Here is a 22,368-nt window from a genome sequence, read left to right on the forward strand (position 1 = left end):
CCCAGTAATTCCTTAACCAAACTGTGGAAGGGTCCATATAATTTTGTGAAATACCCTGCTCTTAATATTTGTAACAGTGCTGTTAAGAGAGTGGGAAATTTCCTTCTCACCATTTTGCAGGCTTATTAAGGAGTGAAGTGTATGAACGCAATCCTGCAACTTACTTTGCATTGTGCTTCTACTCAACACATCCCGCTCTTCACATACCCACACACCCCGGTACATAATTTATATGTTAATATTACTGTATTGCACTTAAATGTGGTACAAAACTTTAATATTTGATTTTAACCAATTTCATTTAAAGTTACAAATTAATTATATACCGTTAAAACTGCTTTTTTCCATCCTCTGCAATAGTATCAATATAAACCCATACATGTGATAACAGCATCACCTGGCAAAGGATGACTGTCACACATGCATGGTACATGTAGTATCAGTGAGCATCCTCTGTGTAGAATGGAGAAGGTGTGTGATCTGAGTTTGACTAAGGGCAGATTGTGATAGCCCAGAGGCTCAGCACGAGTATTTCGGAAAATGTATGACTTGTCAGGTGTTCGATGAGTGCTGCGGCAAAACCAAGGTGAAACAACATCAGGACGTTGTGGAGCTGGGTGACGTCCCTTCATTACAGATGTCATAAGCTAGGCAGATTGGTAAGAGGATGGACAGCAAACTGTGGTAGAACTAACATCAGACTTTAATGCTGGTCAGAGAAAAGGGTGTCTGAATACACAGTGCACATAACAATGTTGATGGACCCCCGCAGCCCACGACTCTTGAACATGCGAATGTTAACATCACATCATCAGCAACAACTACAACTGAAATGGGCAAGTGACCATTGGCACTGAACGTTGGCACAGTGGCAGTGTGTTGCATGGTCTGATGAACCCCCTCATCATGCCAGTGGGAGGGCGCAGATCTGTCGTCTTCCATGGGAACAATTCTTTGTCTTGAAATTCGTACTACAGCTAGAGACAAACTGGTGGCAGCTCCATTATGATCTGGGGATCATTCATGTGGCCATCCATGGATCCAATGGAACTCAGGGCAGAGTGATTGGCAAGGGCCATCATACACTAGTTGCAGACCACATATGCCGCTTCATAAGTAACGTTTCGTGACACCACTGGCATTTTTCAACCAGACAATGCACCATGTCACAAGGCCAAGAGTGTGATGGAGTAGTATGGAGTGGTTAGAGGAACACAGTGGTGAGTCCCAGTTGATGTGCTGGCTCCCTCTCCCCCAACTCGCAAGATCTGAACCCAATCGAATAGTTTTGGAATGTGATTGAACATAGCTTCAGAGCTCATTGGTCAACCCCCCCTCCCCAAAAAAAAACTCCTTTCAAATACCTACCAAGGCCTCATCGCTTCCAGGGCACAATGCCTTGCTGCTGTTATCCATGCTGAAAGTGGACATACTGTCTATTAGTTAGGTGATTATAATGTTCTGTCTGTTCACTGTATATCTTTGTGTTTTTGGTAATAGTATCTAGCTTTGTAAAACAAGAAGAGCTAGAATCATTACTGTCTAGATGGAGGTGGAATACAGAAAATAAAATAACTGAACCATCTGAGATGTTTTATTACAAAAGACCGATAAAAATAATTGAACTGATATGACTGGGTGATTGGGAATGAGGGTCTCCATAGAATTACTAAAAAGGCACTTACGGAAAACGCTGATGGGAAGGGACAGTGTAATATGATGTGTATATGAAGTCAACAGAGAATAACTTGTGTGATAGCAGACGGAGCTGTAGAGGGCAAAAACTATGGGGTAATACACATTGGAATATGCCAAACAAGTAGTTGAAGATGTTGGATACCATTGCTGCTATGAGATTATGAGACTGGCACTGGACCCCAAGTCATGACAGCCCACGTCAAACCAGTCAGAAGTATCCTCCCCTCTTGTGGACAAAGAATACCAATTTTAATGTTACGTATGTCAAATAGGTACTGTAAATAGAGTGTAATTAATCTGTGCATTTTGTGTGGTGCATAGTGTATACACATGTAGTACAAAGGCAGCTCAGAACTGGTAGGTAATGTGTGTTCTGAGAACTATATGCTATACATCCATCTGCACAGAATTTTGTAAGAACAGTGTGATATAATATTTATTCCAGTATCAGACAACATGACTGTGATGTCTAAATTACAGTTTTGAGCACCAACATATGCTTCCTGACACTTGTTGATACAAGCACTGCATTCACAAGCACCTGAACTACAAAACTGGTTTTGTAAACGTCAGATGTTTCTACAATATTGCCTCTGTTGTGGGTTACTGGTATCACAAATACTCCGACACATAATGTAAATTGCCTTGCACAGTTTAACTGTAGAAGCAATTGGAAGTCAGTAGGCAGCAATGTGAACTTTAAATCACATTTATGAGGGCATGTTGAAAAGTAATGCCTCCAAATTTATGTGAAAACTCGTACAGATTTTTGAATAAAGCTTTATAAACATTCTACACCTTTATTCTTCATCTCTACATGTTTGTGTTGCAACAAAGCCACATTGGCAATGAAATCGTTTCTCCCAGTGAGTGATGGGTTCATTGATACTGTCGCTGCAGGTTGTTCAACTTTGTTGATGGAGCCACAGCCTCACCTCTACTTGCACAACTTTATCACTATAAGACTCAATTCTTGAAAGATGTCTGTAAGTGTTGGCCTAGGCAGCTGTCCACTTTGAGCTGAGGTTAGGAGTTCTGTTTGCCTCATTATGAGTATGAACAATTGAATATTGTGACAGTCCTGACGTTGATATAGTGAAAACAATGCACTGGTTTCGTTCTTCTGTGGATTCAATTGAAGACCCGTTTCGTGCAGTTACAAACTTGATTAGAGCACACTCTTTCGCATGCAATAACATAGTTCCATTACACACTGCAATGTTACACACTACAATTAGAAGCTGCATAATAGTAATGTTGCAACTTGTCAGTGAAATGGGAATTTGACCACGTAATATGCATGATAAGTAATACCTCAATTAATACTGAGGACAGAATTTAAAAAATCGGCAGCATTACTTTTCAATGAGCCTCCATATTACGAGACAATGGGAGAAGTGCAAGGAATTTAACTAACACATTGCTTCAATGTTAATAGATTTTTCCATCACAGGACAATGGTCACACAGAGGTTACACAACAATGTTAGGGAGTGTTGAAATCCAAAGAAGTTAGTGGGTGTAGTGAGGAGATGGACAGGGAAAGAGCAAAGGTACAAATATGAGAGAGAAGATGCCCTGTACATTTAAAATGCGTACTGATTTGGGACAAGATTGTACTTGTCACCATGAATGCTCAACATAATATTTGAGAGATTAATGGAAATAGCAAGGATCCCAACTTGATAGGGCACATGAAATAACAGTGAGGTTTGTAGTCCAAAACGCTAAAAAGCCCGATGTGTTGACTCTGCCCTCAGGAGTGGTGCAAAGTGACCCAGTGCATACTGGAAATTGCATTTACAACCATAGAGAAATTTTGTTGTGTGGGCACAAACTTACAGCTGGATGTTAAATGAGGTAGCATTAGTCATTCAAAGCTCTGAAACTATGAAAATGATTGTGACTTAACTTAGTATCTACAGCAACACTTAAATTTAGGCTTATAATAGTTACAGGCCCAGGGTTGGTCTATAAACCTAGTTCTTAAGTATTGTAAACACAACTGAGAGAAAATCTGATCTCTATGATGTTTTCTCCATTCTTAGACAATGATGATATCTCGACAGAAAGAAAAAACAGTGTTGGAAATGACGGTGTTGGAAATGACGGTGTTGGAAATGACGGTGTTGGAAATGACGGTGTTGGAAATGACGGTGTTGGAAATGACGGTGTTGGAAATGACGGTGTTGGAAATGACGGTGTTGGAAATGACGGTGTTGGAAATGACGGTGTTGGAAATGACGGTGTTGGAAATGACGGTGTTGGAAATGACGGTGTTGGAAATGACGGTGTTGGAAATGACGGTGTTGGAAATGACGGTGTTGGAAATGACGGTGTTGGAAATGACGGTGTTGGAAATGACGGTGTTGGAAATGACGGTGTTGGAAATGACGGTGTTGGAAATGACGGTGTTGGAAATGACGGTGTTGGAAATGACGGTGTTGGAAATGACGGTGTTGGAAATGACGGTGTTGGAAATGACGGTGTTGGAAATGACGGTGTTGGAAATGACGGTGTTGGAAATGACGGTGTTGGAAATGACGGTGTTGGAAATGACGGTGTTGGAAATGACGGTGTTGGAAATGACGGTGTTGGAAATGACGGTGTTGGAAATGACGGTGTTGGAAATGACGGTGTTGGAAATGACGGTGTTGGAAATGACGGTGTTGGAAATGACGGTGTTGGAAATGACGGTGTTGGAAATGACGGTGTTGGAAATGACGGTGTTGGAAATGACGGTGTTGGAAATGACGGTGTTGGAAATGACGGTGTTGGAAATGACGGTGTTGGAAATGACGGTGTTGGAAATGACGGTGTTGGAAATGACGGTGTTGGAAATGACGGTGTTGGAAATGACGGTGTTGGAAATGACGGTGTTGGAAATGACGGTGTTGGAAATGACGGTGTTGGAAATGACGGTGTTGGAAATGACGGTGTTGGAAATGACGGTGTTGGAAATGACGGTGTTGGAAATGACGGTGTTGGAAATGACGGTGTTGGAAATGACGGTGTTGGAAATGACGGTGTTGGAAATGACGGTGTTGGAAATGACGGTGTTGGAAATGACGGTGTTGGAAATGACGGTGTTGGAAATGACGGTGTTGGAAATGACGGTGTTGGAAATGTCTCATACGCCAGAAAATATTCAAACCAGAGCTGTGAGCATCAGAATGTTAACCTGATAAATCCAAACAGAAATAAATAGGCAGGTGATTTAATTAAAAATTTAGGACAAGTCGTTGAGTGGATGGAAGAAACAACACTGTAACTGCAGGCAAACGATATTGAGTAGAAGAGGAAACGTGCTGACTACCCTAGTTCAGCAGTGCCGCAGTGAGATGTCAGTTCGTCTAATTGTGACCCACAGAACTATGTGTTACAATGGCAAAATCAGCAGACTGACCTACATTGTGGAGTGACGATTGCAACTCGGAGACCTAGAGATACCGAAATGATGCTGCTGTTGGGAGAGAAATGCAACCTCTTTTCCATAGGTATTTAGGTATTTCTAAGGTACTATTAGTGGTTACTCTTAGTGGTTACTCTTAGTGGCCAGTATGTTCTTTCAGAACCAAAGCTTCCCCATTTCATCAACTTTTTGTGAGCCTGTGCGTTTTGTACAAAGCATCACCAAGAGAATATAAGTGTGTCGACTAAGTTGTTCATCTATCTAATAAAAATACTCCCGTTGATTCTGGAGAACTATCTTGTCGATAATTGAAGTTGATGATGCCATTGTTAAAAAGTACATCAGTTTTATCACATCAACCATTTGTTACTCAATTTATGACTTGTGAGTTTAATTTATTGAGGTTCTAATAATTGTACCACAATGGCCTATAGCGATCTTGTCTAAAATCAAAATATCTATTAGCACACCTTGTACCATTCCACATAAATACATATTCTCTGTATGCGTCCCTAAATTGAAGAATGAAATCGTCCAAATTAGGCTTATAATACCACAATTCTTCTAAAACAATAACAGCTGCTGCATAATTAATCTTGTTGCCATAGAATGTTACAGCTAATTCATCAATCCTCTGTTGATTGTTGGGAACAGGGAAAGCCAGGCGTAGGTCGTCCAGATAATTTCGGATATGGTCCCAGTTAGCATAAAAAACTCCAACGCAGACATTAGCTGTAAACAATAAACTTTATTCAGAAAGTAACATTACCTTTCCTCTTACAAAATGTCATATACACTCTATTTCTTACTACATAGTTACATATTTCACTTCGCTTTGAACATTGTCTGACTTCTCAGGTTCATCTCCAGCTATTTGAAGTCCAATATAAAATGGATTAGTACCTTGAAAAAGGCGATTCTTAACTTTACATTCTTTCTCTAGATCTGTCCAGGATTTCACTTTAGATATATCTGCACTAGTTTTGGGTTTAGAATATGTTACGAACTTAAACCTATTCTTCGTAGTATATCTACGCCATGGAACACCTGTAGAACGCTGAGGATTAAGATCAATACTAAACTCATTAGATACAAATATTCCCAAGCCACGGTGTTTAGTAACCATTCCAGGTTTATTTTTAACATTAACAGTAACTGGTCGCCCTTCGACAATACGCTTCAATATAGAAACATATTGCTGCTACCTGGAACACTCAAATTGATATTGAGCAAGGAACTTTATTTTTTATGTCAGTAATTCCTAGACACTGCTGGACCTCTTTATTCAGTCTGTACTGTACCATAAGAAGTGAATGCAACAAGTATCATTCTGGCTTGATCTAGCTGGATAATTACTTGAATCAATATATGCTAGACATCACTAGGAGTGACATTGTGATTCGAGTACACTAAAATAGGGTGAATACGGTTACGCATCAGAGCAACAGATATGAACACCAGAGCAATGATAGGCAAAGTTATTACTACAGTCGTCCGAGGTATATACCCATAAACTGACGATACAAATTTTCAGCAAAGTGTTACTGAAATGTAAATATCGTCGTGCTTTACTTCATCAAAAATCAGCGTATCTTGTTTTTATTCGTTCTTTCCGAAAATAGTTATTAATTGTTCTAAAGCCTCTTTGTTAATTTCACACGAACATTTGAAATCATTTAATTTTGGAGATTTTTCAGAAGGTTGTTGCAACAATGCGTGCTTCAGTGTCTATATTCTTTGAGCTGTTAATGTTCAAGAGCCCGGTATCCAGAATGAATTAATTGTCACATCACATACTGTATTCTCTTTTTTTTCTTTTTAATTGGTATTTCTTTAACATAGTGGCAAATATGATTTTCTGTTTTTACTGAGTTTACAATGATCTAGGACATTTGACTGAGCCATTTTATGGTTTTCATCTAAGACTTGCTTTTGGAAGAGATTTATTTCGTCATTTGCTGTCCTTAATTTATCACGTAATTGGACAGTTTCCAGTTCCTGGTACATCAACATCGTTTTAATGTGATTACTACTCCGTTGAGTACTGATATGCTCCCTATATTTTCCTCAGCAAAAGCAGCACTGGCAGACATCAAAACTGCAGCTTGTTTACTGTCTTCTTTCCACAGCTTCCCTTTAGCGACTGCTTGACGGACAGTTTTCTTTTGTGTAATATTTTCGACAGATACTTCAGTAAATTGGGAAATACACGAGGAACAACTGAGCCGCTCTCGTTTTAAGAGACCACCCATGTCTTACAATTACAACTTGTTTACTGATGCTAGGGATTTGTTGTTCCTCACTAAAATGAGAATAACATACAAAACAACTCTTGAGTCAGATTGTCTTTCTGGGGAATTGCTGTGAACCATTTTGAAATTATACTTTAGTTTTTGGAGACCTACAAAATATTTACCCTTAGTTTCTCTTCAGCCATATCGGTTCACTGGATCGAAAAACGTGGATATGTTTTGTTCGTTTTCTTCTGTAATTACCAGTAACTACAACTCTCAGCACCTCTTTATAACCACAGCCTTCAACTCTGAACCATTCACTCACAAGTCCTAAACAAACTCTCAAAATAAATCGGGGCAGAAGCAACAAACGCCATCCCATTACATGTCAACTTGAGTCTCAAGTGACAGTGCTGCTCGTAGTTCTTGGGTATATGAAGATGGTACCTGTTGTTTCTGACATTTCCAAAAGAACAGATACCATCTTCAAGGCTCACTGGCCATTTGACCGTCTTCTTCTATGCGGATGCACAAACAGTGCCTGAACTCTTTCGGGAATCGGCAAAAAGCTGCGAGTAATGAGTATAATGGGCAGGAGCAGTATGAGTATAGTGCGGGACAATAGGTTGGGAATGTGGGTCTCACAGTAGGCATGCCAGAGATAAGTAGATAAATCCCTGCAGTTGCACTATCCTCCGTGTCCTCAGTGGCTCAGATGGATAGAGCATCTGCCATGTATGCAGGAGATCCCAGGTTCGAGTCCCAGTTGGGGCACTTATTTTGGACTGTCCCTATTGATTTATATCAATGCCTGTATGCAGCTAGGGATATTCATTTCATTGTAGTTCTCAGGCTCGCCACCTCTCCTGTCCAACTACGTTAATGCACAGCGAGTAAGCACACTCTCTCTTCTTCTTGCTATGGGCAAAGTGTGAGGTTCCCAAATGAAGGATAAGGGTCAGTAAGCACCATGGAGTACGCTATGTACTGACTGATTATGTGTAAAATTAGTGCAGTATAGCAGAGTGTGAAATTATGGTGATACATGTTGGCAGAATAACTGCTATATTCATAAAAAAAGAAATATTGGGAGCCATGTCATAAGTACAGAAGGGTACAAGTAGTTTTAACTGAGACTTTTTCTCTCTTTCAGTGTCTTGAAGATAATTTGGTAATCTCTTGGCCAAATGATTTTATCAAGGAGGATCCTGAACTAAATTTGGAGGTGGGTGGAACTGAGAATACTGTAAGCACTCCCATCTCTGATTTATTGCATGTATAGTGATAAAAATGTATTTGTGTAATTGATGTAAGAAATGCATTACTGTGGAACAGGCACAGATTGTGAGTTTTCTTGACCTAAGTGCAATTAATAACTTTACAGTACTCTTGTGATATTCCACTTGATGTGGATTAGCAACTGTTATTTGCTTATTGTTCTGAATAGAATCCAAACGGAATTTGTAACAATATGTTTAACCATACTTTCTGTGACCCTTCTGGATGTTAAACAGTTCGTATAAGTTTAAACCATGAGAGTGTAGATCATTTGAAAAATATTCCTCCTTCCAGTAACTTATGATTAACGGATTGCAGAACACATTGGACATGGTTTATCTTTTCAGTGAATCATTGATATTTGTCAGTTTGAACTAAAAATTTTCAAAGTTGCCGAAGGTACAAAGTGCGTTACTATTTTTATGTGACAGACCACCCATGATACATTGATCTCAAAATAGTTATAGTATGGCTACCTCAATGGTACGTGCTGAATTACTCACAGATTCGTCAGTCACAGAAAAACTCTTGGACGTATGCAGATAAATCCATATATTACCTCACCATAGAAGTCATAGCAGATCCAAATAAATTATCTTTTTGGCAAAATTTACAGCTTTGATAAGGTCTGCTTGTATGAGGCATAAAACTTAATCCAGTAAAATATGATGTTGTTGTATTAATTTTGTCCATCTTGCATAAGAGAAAGTTGATGGTTAGATTCATAAACTTCTCACAGGAATGAAACCTAACAAACATTTGGGAATATAAGGTAGAGGACTGAAAAACGTAAGCATAGTGCTTAGAGCCATTTGAACCATTTAAACTGAAAAACGTAAATCCGAAGACATACTATGCAAGACATTGTATGGTACATGGCGGTGGGTATGTTCCACCACTATTAGTCATTTCCTTTTCTTTTTTGCTTGCTAGCAGAGTGAGGGAAAAGCAACTGTCTGTTGCCTCCATAAAAGCCCTAATTTCTCGTCTTCTTTTGTGGTCTGTAAATGACCCTCATACACATTGATGCCTGTTGATTGTGCAAGCATACCACTCAAGGAAAAATGCTAGGGACAGCGGATATGGTATACAGGGTGTTACAAAAATGTACAGCCAAACTTTCAGGAAACATTCCTCACACGCAAATAAATAATAGATGTTATGTGGACATGTGTCTGGAAACGCTTAATTTCCATGTTAGAGCTCATTTTAATTTCGTCAGTTATGGAGAGTGCTACGGGAGAATCAGTTGTTTCCATACCATGTACAGCGTGTGCATGCATTATCAGCAGCCGATTGGCCTCCATGGGTACACTTTTCCAAATGGTTCATCCAACAATGTGTCAATCCTCATTTCAGTGTAAATGTTCTCTTTACGGATGAAGCTTCATTCCAACGTGATCAAATTGTAAATTTTCACAATCAACATGTGTGGGCTGACGAGAATCCGCCCGCAATTGTGCAATCACGTCATCAACACAGATTTTCTGTGAACGTTTGGGTAGGCATTGTTGGTGATGTCTTGATTAGGCCCGATGTTCTTCCACCTACGCTCAATGGAGCACATTATCATGATTTCATACGGGATACTCTACCTGGGCTGCTAGAACATGTGCCTTTACAAGTACAGCACAACATGTGGTCCATGCACGATGGAGTTCCTGCACATTTCATTCGAAGTGTTCGTACACTTCTCAACAACAGATTCGGTGACCGATGGATTGGTAGAGGCGGACCAATTCCATGGCCTCCACACTCTCCTGACCTCAACCCTCTTGACTTTCATTTATGGGGGCATTTGAAAGCTCTTGTCTACACAACCCCAGTACCAAATGTAGAGATTCTTTGTATTCTGGACGGCTGTGATACAATACGCCATTCTCCAGGGCTACATAAGCGCATCAGGGAGGTTGGATGCATGTATCCTCGCTAACGGAGGACATTTTGAACATTTCCTGTAACAGAGTGTTTGAAGTCACGCTGGTACGTTCTGTTGCTGTGTGTTTCCGTTCCATGATTAATGGGATTTTAAGAGAAGTAATAAAATGAGCTGTAACATGGAAAGTAAGCGTTTCCGGACACATGTCCACATAACATATTTTCTTTCTTTGCGTGTGAGGAATGTTTCCTGAAAGTTTGTTCGTACCTTTTTGTAACACCCTGTATAAAAAAGAGTGAACCTGGCATAACCGGTTCCTGCATCACATTTTCTCTTCCCAAATTAAGCATTTGTTTGTTAGGCTTCATTCCATTGTATATGCATGGTGTAATAACAAATTTCTATGGGGCACAGTCATAGTAGTTTTTGCGTATGGTATTCACTTGGGAGAATGTGTTCAATATTGAAATCAGTTCATTTAGCAGAAGTTTTCCTTTACTGTCACTGCTCTGATATTTTCCCACATTACATCAGTTCACAATAAGAGGTAGATCGATGCCGTGGACTATTAACTTAGCTGTTGGCATTGTGCTTCATAGAATTTTCCATTAGTAAATGTGCCTCTGCATGATTTCCAAGTTGCTGCCTTCATGCTATTGTGTGGATAATCAATCTGGAATGCATAAATTTTAGTTCCATTTTGTCCACTATCTCTACAATCCACAGCGCACAAGAAAAAAGTATTTCTCTATGTTTACAAGTTCGTGATCCATGACTGTATACTGCCCAACAGCAACCTTACATAATTTATCTCCTCCCATTGTTATGACAAAACTCACTATTTATTGGTACACATCTAAACTCTGTCTTCCGCAATATTACCATCACTAAATCCTATTAAACGTTTTCTATTTCAGTATACACAAACAGGTGATTTCAAACTTAACAAAAGACATAAGATGAAAAAACAGTAAGCATAGAAAAATAAAACTCAGTATGTCTCTGACAGTTATGGAGGATACACAAAGTGTGATGCATTATATTGTAGGCTAATATTAGTATACAAATCAGACCAACAAAGTTTTATTATGTTTCCTTACATTACACGCTGATAAACAGTTACATCAGCAGTGAGCCTCAAATGCCAGTTCCATAAATTTTCTCAACATTGATTCTCAGAAAGAACATCATCTTCCCTCCAAGGATTCCTGTCTGAGTTGCTGAACCATATCCATAACATTTGTGTGCTAATGAAAGCTAATAGTAGCAAATCTAAAAGCATGCCACTGAATTGCTTCAGTGTCTGACTGGTGGGATGTCACATTGTCAGGAATGTGTACGTTCCAACAAAAAAATTTTGGGAAACAGGAGTTCAAAAGAGATTATATAAAAATCGTGAGACACAGCTGGGAAAATGAGATGAAAATCACTACCACATAATTTAAATCTGCGAAGAAGCTACAAAAATGGAATTTTCTGAACTCCGCTTTGTGTGTGTTTCAGATAGACTCTGGTGTTATAGCCAATAAGGATATAAAAATAGGCAGTGTAGGAGCAAGAAAGGAATTTTTTAGTCATTTCAACGTCTCTTGCATATAAAGATTAGATTTCAACCTGTCGGAAAAGAAAGACATATGAATAAATCAGTCATCATTAATCCATTAACACTCATATTATGAGTAAGAAATTGTTCATTCATATACCATAAATTGTAAGGAACTTGCAGACATATTGAAAACCATTGTGAGATTATGCTAACCACAAAAGAGGAGAAAACACAGGTAGTGGAACATTGTCTATGATCATGGTCCAGTAGATGTGAGGGAACAAGCATTGAAAGTTTTAAATAGTAACAAACCCTAGAAAATGGCAGGAATTCTTGAAAGTATAGAAAATAATGTTCAAGGCTATAAAAAAGAATGTAAACTGGTCACTTGAAACCAACATAAAAATAACAATTTTAGTCTATGGCTTTCACTCAGTTCTTGACTGTGTGCCTCTGAAAGAACAACTAGATTTTGGAGGCGAAACAATTCAGATTAAAAATCATCTGTTGAGGAACTGAAGGAAATCAGTACTTTGGAAAATGATAAGTCATCAGCGGAAACAGAAACTCATAGCAGAAGTATGCGGATACGGATACTGAGCAACAGTAATCTGACAGAAGCAACTGACAGAATTATGTTAAACATTTGTAAAATTGAAAAAATTACTGAAGAGTGGAAATGTGCATTAATTGTTCCTCTTCATAAAAATGACATAAAACCAGTCTGAATAATTGCAGGGAATTTCACAGCATCCTGTTATGTCCAAAATTCTTGAAAAAGTCCTGTGAAGTCAACTGGATGAACATCTAGGCCCATTAATAGTTTAATATAAGGCACGATTTTGCAAAGGGTAATCGTGTAGAGAACAGATATGGGAACCAAAGTCAATTTTTTAAAGATGATGATGTGTAAATACTGTGACAACTTCTGACAAGTGTCGGAAATGCTTATGATTTGATAGAAAAAAATATTGATTCAGTACTTCAAAGGAATTCAAAATTGACAGGAAAATAGTGGCAATTATCCAACAGACATTAATAGGTACAACTTCAAATGTTAAATTGATTGGAGAAATTTCAGAAGCATTTGAAATGCACAACAGCGTACAGCCAGAGATCCACAATCCCCTCCAATTTAAAATAATTCTGAAAAAAGTTATGTAGCCATAGGGAAGGAGATGAGGGAATCCAAATTGAAATTAAAAAAGAGCAGAGAACCAACCTGAGGTGTATGGCTCTTATAGACACTCACATTTCTAAGAAACTGTAAAGAAGCCAAACTTGTCCTGGAGAAGCTTCATAAAATGTCACAGAAAACTGGTCTACAAATCATCTGTGAGAAAACCCAGTTATTGACAGGAAGCCTGCAGATAATCTCTCCACTATAACTTGGTATGAGGAAGTGTCACAAGACATATAAATTAAATATCCAGGAGAGATAATCCAATCAGCATTTATTTATTTATTTATTTATGTTAGTCCGATGAGGGCCATCAGGTTCTCTTCTGCACTGGACCAGGGTTTCACACATACATCATAGTTATCTAAGAAACAACAGTTTTAATATGACAAATAGTATTAAAATGATTTGAGTGTCCTAAGTGGCAATGTGAGTAGGTAATACTATGAACTAATAAAGTTAATAATGACATTACTAGTAGAATTACAACTGCTGCCACAAATGGTGGTGGTGGTAACAGTAGTAATGACAACAATAATAGTGACAGGTATAAAAAGGATTTATAAATGTACAAGATAGTTTTCAGATATAGTGAGTCCCGTGGAAAGGAAATTTAAGAAGTCTTCACCAGCTAGGAATTCTGGGAAAAAAGGAAGATCTGGGTGGAGCATCATTATATGCTCACATTTCAGTTCAAAGAGCTATTTAAAAGCAGCCAAACGTGGATACTTCAGGACATTTGTAGAGTACACACATATGTGACTTTCTGTTAATGGATGTAATCTACATGAACATATTCCTCTTGTTTATCTTCATGATTGTTGGATGTGTGTAGCACATTATGTGATAAATCAAGAGTATGCGTATGCTGCTAGTCCACCCAGTTGTCAGTTACACCTGTTGTATCCTGAAAAGATGTAGTCTTCTCAATTTACGCAACTTGTGGACATACTTGGTTCGAGCCACATCTCTGAAAGAAGTATCAGATGTATGTCCATGTCTTGAAATACGTGACACTTAATTATGATGAGGTGGCAGTGATCGAACATTTGCGAGTGCAGTGGGATGTTCAGTGCATTTGGCTACTAGGCATATGAAGGTGCTAGATAGTAGCGACTTTAGGCTGGTGAGGTTGGGAGAACAAAGAATACCAGAGTGCATTGTGGTGGCGGAGCAAGGTTCCTTGACGTGAAAGTAGGAGATATCTCCAGGAGGAGGGAGGTTTTGCGGCCAAGGCCAGCAGGCTTTGCACTGGTCAGTGAATGGTCAGCTGAAGACAGGAGGAGAAAGTTCCTGAACAGAGCTAGAACAGTCTCTGCACAACAATACTGAAAGCAAGGTAAATGGAATGAAAGCAGTCTGTCTTACTATTGATGCTAATGATGAGTAACCACAGTAATATGATGATAAATTATTAAAGTAGAAATAAGACTGTAATTTATCATCTGAATCAGAGTCTTGTGAACATATTGAAGTAATAGTGAATTAATTAATAGTATTGGTCTTGGAGGTATGAGAATTGAGCAGAAAATTTGTACTAAAAGTAAACATAGACAAACAGAGAATAATAATAGGGGAAACTGTTTTAAGTATAATATTAGTAAAACAAATTGTTTCTTTGCAAAATAGACATGAAAGTAAACACACAAAATTAGAGGCAACAAGAGTTGAAATTTTTTTTAGCTTCAAACGTCCTGTCTGCATTGCAGACTGATCATTCCTATTTTCGGTCTTCACCATCATCCTGCCATCATTTGTCCACAAGTTTTGCAGCTGAAATCTTGAGATCACACTGTTCAAAATCTTCAGTCTTTCAAAAGTGTGATCCTCCCTTATTGTCAAACATAACTTCAGGAGTTTCTTGCTCAAAAGCTTGTCAACTGATGTGGAGTTGTCATAACAAAAAATCTATTTTAGTCAATGCGAAAGTACTGCTGGAGTAACTCTTTACTGTAGAAAATACTGTGATTCATGGTCAAGCAAAAATGACTGACTGAGAAAATTCTCAGGAAAATATTTGGGCCAGTTTTCTGTGAACGAATTTGGATAAAGAGGCCCTTTAGAGAGATCTATAGATAGACAGAAACAATAACGGACACCTATAGATAAAAAGGGATAAAATTCTGTGGACACATCACAGGATAACTGACGACAGGCTCACAAGGCAGATCTTCGAGGTAGCAAGCACTAGCAAAAACAGTTCAAAATGGATCATAGGTACAGAAGAAGTTGGACTCTCACAAGATGACAATAAATCGAAAAAGAGTCCAGAAAGACCATGAAACGTACTTAAACAGCGACACATGGAAAACAGAAATGGATATAAATATTCGGAAGACCACCGATGACATACACTGTGTGATCAAAAGTATCCAGGCACCTGGCTGAAAATGGCTTGAAAGTTCGTGGCGCCCTCCACCCGTAATGCTGGAATTGAATATGGCATTGGTCCACCCTTATCCTTGGTGACAGCTTCCACTCTTGCAGACATATGTTCAATCAGGTGCTGGAATGTTTCTTGGGGAATGGCAACCGATTCTTAACTCGTGTTGGCACTGAGGAGAGGAATCGATGTCGGTCGGTGATGCCTAGCATTAAGTCAGCATTCCAAAACATCCCAAAACTATTCTAAAGAATTCACGTCATGTCTCTATGCATGCCAGTCCATTACAGGTTTGTTATGGTCGTGTAGCCACTCTGCCACAGGCCATGCATTATGAACAGGTGTGTCCGATCGTGTTGAAAGCTGCAATTGCCATCCCCAAATTGCTCTTAAACAGTGAGAAGCAAGAAGGTGCTTAAAACATCAATGTAGGCCTGTGCTGTGATAGCGCCATGTAAAACAGGGGATGCAAGCCCCCTCCATGAAAAACATGACACCATAACACCAGAACCACCTCCGAATTTTACTGTTGGCACTACACACACTGGCAGATGATGTTCACCAGGTATTTGCCACACACCACACACACACACACACACACACACACACACACACACACACACACACACACACACACCCATCAGGTCACCACATTGTGTACCTTGATTCTTCACTTCACACAACGATTTTATACTGTTCAATCGTCCAATGTTTTCGCTCCTTACATCAAGCGAGGCGTCATTTGGAATTTACCTGCGTCATGTGTGGCTTATGAGCAGCTGCTCGACGGTGAAGTATAGGTTTTCTCACCTCCCACCTAACAGTCGTAATACCTGCAGTGAATAATGATGAAGTCTGGAATTCCTGTGTGATGGTCTGTATAGATGTCTGCCTGTTATACATTACGAACCTCTTCAAGTGTCAGCAGTTTCTGTCAGTCAACAAACGAGGTTGCCCTGTATGCTTCTGTGCTGTATGTGTCCCTTCACGTTTCCACTTCACTATCACATCAGAAACAGTGGACCTAGGTACGTTTAGGAGTGTGGAAATCTGGCAAAGAGACATACAACACAAGTGATACCCAATCACCTGACCAAGTTCGAAGCGCATGGGTTCCGCGGAGTGCCCCATTATGATCTCTCATGATGTCTAATGACTACTGAGTTCGCTGATATGGAGTACCTGGCAGTAGGTAGCAGCACAATGCACCTAACAGGAAAAACCTGTGTTTTTGGGGGTGTTTGGATACTTTTGATCACATTGTGTATGTAAAGAAATTGAGAAGGATATAGGAGTAAGAAGAAAATTTTAAATTTAGACACTATCTCTTATAAGTTAACGTATGGGATGACGATGACGATGATGATGATGACGATGCAATCTGGAAACATCGCCCGTAATTATCAGTGTGAGGAAATTAGAGGTATCCGACTGTCAGTACCCTTATCTTTGTTATTACTCATTTTCAGTGCAGTTGTTATTTTTGAGAAAAATTACCTGATTTAGTTACCTTAATTCAACTTGCTGTCAGAGATGACTCAGTCTTTACTGTTAATGTGAAATAGTTTGTTTAATCTGACATGTTTCGCATTAGGTGATCATCTCTGGGTTTGATGACTGAATCTTTTGATTATCCTTGATCTTAATGGTCTTCTGCTAGACTCGAGTAACACTTATTTTAGTGCTATTGTAGTTGTCCACATGCTCATTGATTCTTCATATGTATTCATTGTATGTATGAAAGCCTATTCATTCATTTGAAGAGCACACTGTCCTCACGTTAACCATGTTGTTTATTTCCTATTTATGATAATACACGAATCTTTGTCATTTATATGCCTATAAAATAACAGCACTTCATGTAATAATTCCTATCACTTTCATGTCATGCTGTACTCCTTAATTTCCTCTGTGGATGAAACTGATGTGATATGGCATAATATTCAGTGCAACAGTTGTGAAGAAAATACATTCAATACCAGTTCAGATAGAACTTTTTTCTGTCCTTTTCTTTACCTGTTTCATCAATAAAAATTTGACGATTTTTTACATTTTTCTCTGGTACTTCACCTTACTGTATGTGCATAGCAGGTGAATGATGTTTCACGCTTTTAATTTTGAAGTATCAAGTTGGAAATTTGTTTTCAAATAAATCAGTGTCTTTATAATTATTTACAAAGCTAAAAGCAAAGTGCTGAAATGAAGTGTTAATTTTTACTTATAATTTTCCTCAATAACTGCTGCAGTTATGTTGTGTCTCTTTGATAATAATATTTCCAACTATTGTTTGGAACAATCAGATGGTAGTGGGTGTTAATACAATTTTATTTATTTACTGTTTCATCAATTTTAAATCGCCAATAATTCTTTGTATTGTTTCAGGTGGCAGCCTCAATAAGAAATGCATCTGATAGTTTAAGGTACGTTTTTTATTATTCACTGCAGAATTTTTTGAGCAGTATAAATTTTTAGTTACTCAAAGTGAAAGAAAAATAATAACCCCTATGGACCAAAATACCAGAAGTTATTTTTAAAAAGTTCTGTTTTTGGAGTTCTATTTTTCTGTATATTAACCATTTGCTGTATATACATACAGTATATACAGACTACAGCAATATTATGCATATTATCACAGAAAACGCTACTATATCAACTGTTCTATTATTGCAGAAGATTAAAAAGGAGCTTTATGATATTACAATGTACATCAGTCCAACTTATAACATTGGTTTGCAGTAACAACATAAACAACAAAAATTAAAACTAAAGCCCTTACATTAGATACTGTACTGTATCCTGAAAAATTATACACTCAAATAATGTTCTAAATCTAGTATACTGTGTTGTCACAGAGAGGAACAAAAATTCCAGAAAAATTGCACTTGCAGATAATTTTCTAATGGCAAACATTCAACACACTGTGCTGCCACAGAAAGAAACAAAAATGCTTGCTAACTAGATGGCCAGCTGTAAGAACGTCTGTAAAACTAATGATCTGTTCAGATGTTGCAGCAAAACTTTCTAAAGTGTCCAAGGCATTTAACACTTCATGGTGGGTAGGCAAAATGGTCTTGTCCTCCTCACATTCGTCTGATGTATTTTACACCTCAGACAGAAATGTTTGTACACCAGATTCAGGATTTTAAATGTCTTGCAAAATTTTCCATTGTCAGGTGACGTGATATTGTTGTCACCATCTAACTTGCCAACATAATGTCTCCAGGAATTGCTAAAACAGTTCTGTAAGTTTTATGAGTAAACTGATGGAACTGATTCCCAGCTTGTATTGCATCCAATGCTTTCATCTCGTTTTCAGCAATAAGGATAGCACAAATGGCTTGTGATACAATGTCTTCATAGCAACAGTAATGCCTTGATTCAAAGGCAAAAGGGAACTTAACATATTAGGCAGTAAAAAGTGAACATTTAAATTAGTTAATATTAAAACAAAAAAGCCATTTATCATTAACTGTCAATCCAAGCTTTCCAATAATGAGAGTAGATGCAAGGTAAAGCATTCATTTCATGTTCTTAAAACATATCAGTTTCTCAGAATTACTGGTCACCCAAGATTGTTGTTCATCTATGTTGTATGAATTACAGACAAGTACAAAAGTTAAAAACAATGTTTACAGCTGGCCCCTACCATGCCACATGTCATCTTTTATTTTGTGGGTTTGACTTGGTAGAAGTTGTAAAGAAATCCTAGTTTTGCCTCCATTGCTGGCGTAATATATAGCAAACTTTTCTCTCACTAGGTCCAATTCATGCAATCAATACTTGCCCCTTCTTCATCAACTTTATTCATTTCATTTCCAATCACTTAGCAGGAAATTAGGCTTTTATTTTGGAACTTACACAGTCAATAAGCAAAACACCTGATGTCTGTTTTGAATGTCTAAATTTTTTTCTGCAGTCTCATTTGTTGTTGATTGAATTATAGTTCCACTTAAAGATACATTGGAAGTGCACATATAGCTTGAACCATTTAAAAGTAAATGTTCAGCATCTTCATGCATAACACTGTGAAATCACTTTGATTTGCACCTGGAACCCAGTGCAGCAGAATTAAGAACTTTTCATTTACATAGTGTGGATAATCTAAATTTGCTGAGTCTAAGCTTCCTGCCTGTTGTGCTGTTTTTCAATACACCATGTTCTGCTTCCTGACGAATATTCAGTTTCAATTGCTGATCTAAGCTTTGTCATTCCTATGGCATGACAACCCTTTCACTGCTTGGAACTCAATGTTACTAATAGTGGCCCTGTTTAAAGAACATAAAAGCACATTTCAACATGGAATTGCACTTGTTGATGGAATCTAGTTTTCCACACCGTTGGTGTCACAATTGTTTTCCTTGTTGATGGCGATTGTTGAGCAATGATATGCATAAAGGTCAGCTAGAGAAACATTAGGAAAAGGGAAAAACGTTGACAATTCAGGTTTAATGAAAAATGTAATGATGCAACAGACCAAAAAAAGTTAGTAATTCATGCTGACTGAAATTGTTAACCATTAAAACATTGTATAATATCAAGAACATCACTGCCAGTACAGATATTTTGCTGGTGTTAACCAAGTGTTCACCTTGAGTGAGTTTATTATTATTGATAAGTAAAAATATTACAGAGAAGTAAGGATATTAACACATTCTATACACCAGCTAGTTTGTGTATTGGTTCCTTAATAAAAACAGTGTACTTCTTTTATGAAAAAGAATCAAACTAAAGTGCAGGTGAAGTGTCAGCAGCTGTATAGTGCTAACTATTGTAATTGAATATGACATGGAAGTCATAGAAATTCAATGTGATGGGTACAAGCTAATGTCCTACCATGTAGAATGAGTAAGAGGAAAGGGTGAGTGGTTATATACCCAAAAACTGGAGTCAAGTTTCAGCCCCTTCAGATTAATGAATGTTGGGGTGAACAGCTCTTTGAATACTGTGTCAGCAATGTGGATTGAGAAACATAAGCTTGTTGTATTGACAGTTTACAGGCCACCATCATGATCTTAAATTTCAGCAGCTGCTGTAGTCAGCTTTAGTAAGGCCATGAAGACTTAACTGGTGAGTCATCTTTTGTGACTTGAGAAGCTACAACAAAGGATGCCTAGAATTACCAATGTCTGAATTTGGGAAATCTCACACAGTACAATTCCCCAAAAGGGCTTAATGCACACATTGCAAACTTGGCTGATTTGGGAGCAAAACTGACAGTGATTTATCTGGCAATGACAGTAAAATGAATACTGATCAGTTGTGCTTCGATCATAGAAGGAAAGTTTTGTCACCACAGAACTAGAGTGAAATTACAGGACAAATGTTATCAATTGTGTTAATAATTTTTCTAATATTCTTATTCTCTAAAAAAACCATGATACAGAATGGAAGTAAGAGCAAGGGAAGAATAACTCCTTGGACTTAAGTATCTTGTGCAAGGTAGACAGAGCTCTAACTACTTCAGAAGACAACAAACTGTGCATAGTGAAATATTCTGCTGTACTGTCTGTAGTGCACTATCAGATCTTCCTTTGTGTTCAGTAAAGCTCTTTTTTCTTGGCACAATATGTTCTCATCCCAAATTGTGGCTATGCTTTTTTGGTGTTTGAACTGTAGTAGCCACTTGACCTGTTGTATGGTAAGGCTGGACTCATGAGCTTGCAAAATCATTTTTAGGAAATGATTCAATTCTGCATTTACTGTGTATATCCATGGTAAACATTTACCATTTTTCACCTAGTAAATGCTCACACATGAGTGTGACCGCTATGTCTAGATCTATATCTGTTCCTTGCAAAGCAATGTGAAGTAAAAGATTAATATCCCTGGTTAGACCTATTTGATATGCATCACACACCCTTTAGCAATGTTCTGAGGTGAGTCACACAGTTGTTTTGAAAGCACTGGATTTCTGTGGTATCCCAGCAATGGACTGACTGCTGTACCTACAACTGAACCAGTGTGATGATATCATTGGTATCTTCACATATTGCTACATTCAAGAATTTATGAGTGTAGTAATAGGGCACTATGTTTCTCCTTTTTGTGAAATTCACTGTTTTTAATCCTAATGGTTGAAGGCTTGCTCCGCTTCAAAATTTTATCTAGGTACAAGCTTATATATTCTTTTAAGTTCTTCATAATTGACAGAGCTAGTAATTATACATGCCTGTACAATTATAGATAGTTTTGCCTTTTTATCTGTGTTGCCTATGGAACTGAGTCAACAGTGTTCTTGTTGTTGTGGTCTTCAGTCCTGAGACTGGTTTGATGCAGCTCTCCATGCTACTCTATCCTGTGCAAGCTTCATCATCTCCCAGTACCTACTGCAACCTACATCCTTCTGAATCTGCTTAGTGTATTCATCTCTTGGTCTCCCTCTACGATTTTTACCCTCCACAGTGCCCTCCAATGCTAAATTTGTGATCCCTTGATGCCCGAAAACATGTTCTACCAACCGATCCCGTCTTCTGGTCAAGTTGTGCCACAAACTTCTCTTCTCCCCAATCCTATTCAATACCTCCTCATTAGTTACGTGATCTACCCACCTTATCTTCAGCATTCTTCTGTAGCACCACATTTCGAAAGCTTCTATTCTCTTCTTGTCCAAACTAGTTATCGTCCATGTTCCACTTCCATACATGCCTACACTCCATACAAATACTTTCAGAAACGACTTCCTGACACTTAAATCTATACTCGATGTTAACAAATTTCTCTTCTTCAGAAACGATTTCCTTGCCATTGCCAGTTTACATT

At 38.2% G+C, this 22,368-nt stretch overlaps 1 protein-coding gene across 6 annotated transcripts in view; it reads left to right on the plus strand.

Moving 5' to 3' along the window:
* The window catches only part of LOC126427048 (zinc finger protein 3 homolog), a 580,742-nt gene that overhangs the window by 467,394 nt on the left and 90,980 nt on the right, over positions 1–22,368 (plus strand). For 4 of the 6 annotated variants that reach the window (XM_050089220.1, XM_050089217.1, XM_050089216.1 and 1 more), the window contains 2 exons: positions 8,497–8,589; positions 17,992–18,029. In XM_050089220.1, the coding sequence (XP_049945177.1) occupies positions 8,497–8,589; positions 17,992–18,029 (131 nt within the window). The remainder of the gene's footprint in view (positions 1–8,496; positions 8,590–17,991; positions 18,030–22,368) is intronic. The other 2 variants (XM_050089221.1, XM_050089218.1) reach the window with 1 other exon arrangement.

This window comes from Schistocerca serialis, chromosome 11 (genome assembly GCF_023864345.2).
Source record: "Schistocerca serialis cubense isolate TAMUIC-IGC-003099 chromosome 11, iqSchSeri2.2, whole genome shotgun sequence".
In the NCBI taxonomy this organism is placed as follows: Eukaryota; Metazoa; Arthropoda; class Insecta; order Orthoptera; family Acrididae; genus Schistocerca; species Schistocerca serialis.